The sequence below is a fragment of the Hyperoodon ampullatus genome (assembly GCF_949752795.1).
Source record: "Hyperoodon ampullatus genome assembly, chromosome: 4".
Classification (NCBI taxonomy): Eukaryota; Metazoa; Chordata; class Mammalia; order Artiodactyla; family Ziphiidae; genus Hyperoodon; species Hyperoodon ampullatus.
The window spans coordinates 63,076,763-63,083,047 of record NC_136917.1 but is presented as its reverse complement, the minus strand read 5'-3'; the positions used below and the strand labels follow the sequence as shown (position 1 = coordinate 63,083,047).

Genomic DNA, 6,285 nt, shown 5'->3' with positions numbered 1-6,285 from the left:
TTTCTCTCCTCCTCCTCCTCTCTCTTTTTTTTTTCCTGAGTAATACTCCATTGAGTGAGTGTATCCATTAACTTGTCTAATTACCTATTGCTGGACGTCTTGGTTGTTTCCAGTTTTTGGTTAATATGTCTAAAGCAACAAAGAACTTTCCTGAGTGGGTTTTTTTGTGGACATAGGCTTTGATTTCTCTTGGGTAACTATAGCTTTTTATATTTAAAATGTTTTGAACCATGTGATTGGATTTGGTGATACCAAATCAATAAATTAAATGAAAATTCAGCCTTGAATCTCTTAAAGAATGAGACCAGAAAATTATATTAGGAAATAAATGTTCAGTGATATTCTGCTGCATATGTAAACAAATGTGAATTCCTTTGGATGGCAATTAGGGCTGACTCTACAGAATGTTCCTTTGATTCTGTTACAAATTATTCACTGTCCTCCAGTACACCTATCACTCTTCTGACTTTTGTTGTCATGAGACTTAACCTTACGATAAGATTTATCCTCTCACTTTTGCTCATCTTAATCTTGCTCATTCTTAAAGGCCCGTTTTTAATTCCACTTCCTTCTGAAATCCTTCCCTGTGCTTTACTTATACGTAAAACCCTGGAGTAATTTCTGTCTCCTTTGAGCCACTATAGCACACGTCATCCATGTCATTCATTTAGCAATTATTTATGTCCTGTCTAGTAATGCTTTTCCTGTCTTTGTCTTGAGCTTTTGTATGTATCTTAAATTATTATTTATATCTTGCCTCCAAGATAAGACTTTTTAAAAACTTTTGATAGCAAGAATGGTGTCTTTTCCCCTATTGCCTAGCAGTTTGCTGCTTTACATATTATATGCTTTACATATTAAATGTTTCTTCGTATATTATTGATTGATACTTCGAAACTTCATTAACAGTTTTGAAATCAGTTAGGCAAAAATAGCAGCACTGATGTTTTTATAGAGCTTAAGTAGTCTTCTGAAAGCTGTAAGATTTATTGAAGTCTTTCTCTATGCAGGGTGAAAAGAAGATAAAGACAACAGTACTAACAGCTGCGCTTCTGTTATCCGGAATTCCTGCTGAAGTGATAAATCGATCAATGGATACTTATAGCAAAATGGGCGAAGTTTTCACAGATCTCTGTGTCTACTTTTTCACTTTTATCTTTTGTCATGAACTGCTTGATTATTGGAGCTCTGAAGTACCATGAAGCCTGCAGAACTCAGAAAGAGAAGCTTACAAAAAAAATTTCTCTTCTATATTGCAGTGACTCTAAAGGAAGCATATTGGTTTACACCTTTATGAAATTCTTTTACTTTTTGAGGTTTTAAAACCACTTGATTAGGAATGGAATGGCAGGTTCCCTGACTGGAAAGGGTTGAGTTTGTATTAATACTGATGCGAAGATTAGAGTACCAATGTCAGTAATCAACTTTTCTTGTTTAATTAGAATTCCTAGTCTACACCTTTCCCTAACTTCTCAGATTTGTAATTCCTCTTTGAGAGCTGAGCTAGTGCTTTTAGGAGAGCAGATGAATGTCGTCTCAGCCAGTCCCAAGGACTGAATCTTGTATTTGTATTGTTCTGTCCTGAGAAATGGAGCCATCTTAAAAATAAAATGAAAGAAATTGAATTGTCTAGTGTTAAGGTTGCACATTTTAACTTATAAGGGCTGAATAAGGTAGCTAATTTTATCTTTTCTCGTTGAGTCAGTATCTTATTTTTTTTTTTTTTGCGGTACGCAGGCCTCTCACCGCTGTGGCCTCTCCTGTCGCGGAGCACAGGCTCCGGACGTGCAGGCCTAGCGGCCACGGCTCATGGGCCCAGCCGCTCTGCGGCATGTGGGACCCTGCCGGACCGGGGCATGATCCCATGTCCCCTGCATCAGCAGGCGGACTCTCAACCACTGTGCCACCAGGGAAGCCCCAGTATCTTAATTTTTATTCCAGCATAAATATTTAATGGAGGAAATGATTAAGATTCATACATGTGAAATTAAAAGGTATTTATGAAATCTTTGTTAATTTTAATTTATGAAAAATTTTATTACCAAACTCAGAATTGGAAATTTTTACTTTTGAGTATTAGATTTTCAGAAGTATGTTTTTTAAGCAATAAGCATAGAATGACGAGATATAAAAATGGAATTTGAAGAATTGACTGAAGTATTCAACCCAATAGCATAAATACCCTTTTTTTTTTTTTTTTTTTTTTTTTTTTTTTTTTTTTTTTGCGGTACGCGGGCCTCTCACTGTTGTGGCCTCTCCCGTTGCGGAGCACAGGCTCCGGATGCGCAGGCTCAGCGGCCATGGCTCACGGGCCCAGCCGCTCCGCGGCATATGGGATCCTCCCAGACCGGGGCACGAACCCGTATCCCCTGCATCAGCAGGCGGACTCTCAACCACTGCGCCACCAGGGAGGCCCCATAAATACCCTTTTAACTAATGTGGTAACACTGTCATATTTGGAAGGTTTGACTTAAAAGAGTATAAAGCATAAGTTTTTTATCACTTGGTATTACATTTCCCTAGTTTTTTTGTATCATCTGTTTGATTAATTCTTGTGATATAGACTTTTTTTTATTACAAAGTTTTTTTATTTTGAACCACAGTGATGGAGAATAAGTATAACAATTTAAGTCTATTCGTTTGACTTAGGGTAAGATTACAAGCACACATTTTTCCTAATTCCATACAAATCTAATATCCAGAGGATTGGATAGTATTCTTGAATTTGTCACACTCTCCCCAATCCCTGGGAAGACATTAGGGGTTTTCAATTGCACATTTTATTTCTTCCATTTTGTCACTTTACACATGCAAAGTTTTAGTAATTGTAGGTCATTATCAAATTTATTTCAAAGAGAAGACATGAGTATTTGCTTAAGCATGTTGAATAATATCAAATGGAAATGCAGGTTTATTAGTGTTTGGAATAATTAAGAAGAATTTTTTTTACTTAGAAATTTCAGGGATTTGAAATGTTTATGAGTTAAAACTAGATTGACAAGGATGGTTGTTGAGGACTTCCCTGGTGGTCCAGTGGTTAAGACTCTGTGCTTCCACTGCAGGGGGTGCGGGTCCGTCCCTGGTCTGGGAAGTTCCTCATGCTGTGAGGTGCAGCCAAAAAAACCAACAACAAAGGATGGTCGTTGAGAGGTGACATCTTTGACCAGTAGATTTTTAGTCTTATTAGCTGTATAAACGGATGTGTGTACACATAGTTGGTGTAAAAACAGCAAGAGGGTTATGAGATTCAGAACTAGGTTAGTTAGAATCAAAATCTGCTTTGGAAGCCAGGGCAGTTTGCTAAATAAGTGATGTATTGGAGACATAGTAGACTATAATTACTTCTTTCACCTCTGCTAATAGATAAAAGTAGTTTCTTCAAGGACATAGAAATGCTGTGAACTTACCGTAAGTATGCTGTGGGCACAAAAAGCCAGTTAGAATTGTCACGTGAATATGTTCTCTTAAAAGGGAGTTAGAGGGGGCTTCCCTGGTGGCGCAGTGGTTGAGAGTCTGCCTGCCGATGCAGGGGACACGGGTTCGTGCCCCGGTCCGGGAAGATCCCACATGCCGCGGAGCGGCTGGGCCCGTGAGCCATGGCCGCTGAGCCTGCGCGTCCGGAGCCTGTGCTCCGCAATGGGAGAGGCCACAACAGTGAGAGGCCCGCGTACCGCAAAAAAAAAAAAAAAAAAAAAGGGAGTTAGAGGTACTTCCCTGGTGATCCAGTGGTTAAGATTCTGCACTCTCAGTGTGGGGGGCCGGGGTTTGATCCCTGGTCAGGGAACTAGATCCTGCATGCATGCTGCAACTGAAGATCCTGCATGCTGCAACTAAAGACCTGGGGCAGCCACTAAATAAATTAATATTAAAAAAGAAAATAAAACTGTTAAAAAAAAAAAGGGAGTTAGAAATGAAGTATCTTGGAAAGAGCTCTGGCCTGGGTATCAGATGCCTGGGTTCTGGTTCCAGTTTAGATTCCAAGAAGATTAGTGATCTGGGATTAAATTTGTTTCCCATGTCTCAGTATTCTCCCTTAAAATCAAGAAATTTGAGTAAGTGATTTAAAAAATCTGTTCCAGCTATATCAATTTTTGCATGGCCTCATCCAGTTTCGTGGCTTCAAATACCATATACAGAAAGTCCCTGAGTTAGGGTGGTTTTTTTTTGTGTGTGTGGTGCGCGGGCTTCTCACTGCTGTGGCCTCTCCCGTTGCGGAGCACAGGCTCCGGATGCGCAGGCTCAGCGGCCATGGCGCACGGACCCAGCCGCTCCGCGGCATGTGGGATCTTCCCAAACCGGGGCACGAACCCGTGTCCCCTGCATCGGCAGGCGGACTCAACCACTGCGCCACCAGGGAAGCCCTAGGGTGGTTTGACTTACAATTTTTTGACTTTATGGTGGTTTCAAAGTGACACATTCGTTAGAAACCGTGCTTTGAATTTCGAATTTTGATCTCTTCCTGGGCTAGCCATCTGCAGTATGATACTCTCTAGTGATGCTGGGCAGTGGCAGAGAGCTGCAGATCCCAGTCCATGATGATCCACTTAAAACCGTTCTGCTTTTCACTTTCAGTAGAGTATTCAATAAATTACATGAGATATTCAACATTTTATTATAAAATAGGCTTTGTGTTAGATGATTCTGCCCAACTGCAGGGTAATGTGTGTGTTCTGACACGTTTAAGGTAGGCTAGGCTAAGTTATGATGGGTAGGTTAGGTATATTAAAATGCATTTTCCGCTTGCAGTATTTTAAACTTACGATGGGTTTATCAGGATGTAATCCCATCCTAAGTTGAGGAAGAACTGTATTATACATTCTATAAAGTGCTTATGACCCTTATTTCTCCAATCTCTATTTCTCCTTTGAACTCCAGACTCATATATTTCCTTTCAGCCATTATCTCCTTCTGGATATCTAGTAGGCAGAAACAATGATTTTCTCTCCTTTTCCCACCAAATGTGCTGCACTCAGGCCTTTTTCATCCTCACAAATTCACCACAATCCAGAGTAGCTCTGTTCAAAACCTGGGAGTCATCTTTATTCCTCCCTTACCCTTGCAGTTCACATCCATTTTATCAGTTAGTGTTTGGAAAGCTGCCTGTGGAATACATCCAGAATCTGACCACTTGTCAGTGTCTCCACACTCCTTACCTTCAGCCCACATACAAGCAATTTACAATGGCTCTCATACCTGACCCGCATTGGTGTCCATTCTGTCATATATTGGCTCAGGCCTTCCTTACTCTTGGCATGGTCTACCCTGCAGCCACAGGTGGGCAATAAATCACAGAGGAAGAGCAGAAGCCAGTCTTAGAGTCTTAAACTCGTTGGTTTCATTTTTTAAAAATTCAAATTTATCGAGGTAAGATTTACATACAATAAAACACACCAATTTAAAGCATACAGTTCAGGGAACTCACTGGCCGACCAGTGGTTAAGACTCCACGCTTCCACTGCAGGGGCCCCGGGTTGGGGAGCTAAGATCCCGCAGGCTGTGGGGCACGGCCAAAAAAAATAACAATAAAATAAAAATAAAGTGTACAGTTCAGTGAATCTTGACAAACATCCATACAATGACTGCCACAGTCAAAATCTGGAACTTTTCTATCATCCTTATGTGTAAGAACATAAAATAGTACAGAGGCACGTAAAGTAAGTGAGAGCCTGTCCCCAACGCCTTTACAGCTTTCTGCTAAAACAACTCAACATTGCAGCCTAAGTTCCACTAGGCGAGTCGTTCTTCGCCTTGACCGGACTGTACTTCAGAATCACCTGGGAAGCTTTAAAATTCCCAATACACTGGAAGCACTCCAGACCAATCAAATTAAAGTATCAGAATGGAACACACGCATCCGTATATTTATTTTTAAGCTCCCAAGCGCAGGCAATGTTGAGAACCATAATCTTGTGTAACGTATTTTTAGCTCTTCGTCCTCTTCACCAAGTTAACTCCTACTCATTCTTCAAATCATACCTCAAAGGTCACTTCCTTAGGGAACTCTTTTTCTGAACCCCTTTCCTATGGTAGAATCTCTTTTCTGTTATATTACATCTGCTTGTGTTTTTGTTAATGCCTGTATCTGCCACGCGATTGAAAGCTCGTTGGAAGGTAGAACATGCCTGACACGTAACAATATATTTAAATGAATGCGTGTAGAAATGATGAGAGTGAATGGAGATGTTTGTAGCATCGCTTAGATGTCAGTACACTTCCTGGGACAGCTCGGGGTTGCTTATGGCGTTCCAGTGCCCGCTGTAGGAAAGACCCTCCCAGGGCTTGGAT

At 40.7% G+C, this 6,285-nt stretch overlaps 1 protein-coding gene across 1 annotated transcript in view; it reads left to right on the top strand.

The window, feature by feature from the left end:
* CAMLG (calcium modulating ligand) overlaps positions 1 to 1,625 on the top strand; it is an 8,335-nt gene extending 6,710 nt beyond the window's left edge. Inside the window, exon 4 of the mRNA XM_079702079.1 lies at positions 1,011 to 1,625. Within this exon, the coding sequence (XP_079558205.1) occupies positions 1,011 to 1,202 (192 nt within the window). The 3' untranslated portion in view covers positions 1,203 to 1,625. The remainder of the gene's footprint in view (positions 1 to 1,010) is intronic.
* The last annotated feature ends 4,660 nt before the right edge of the window (positions 1,626 to 6,285 follow it).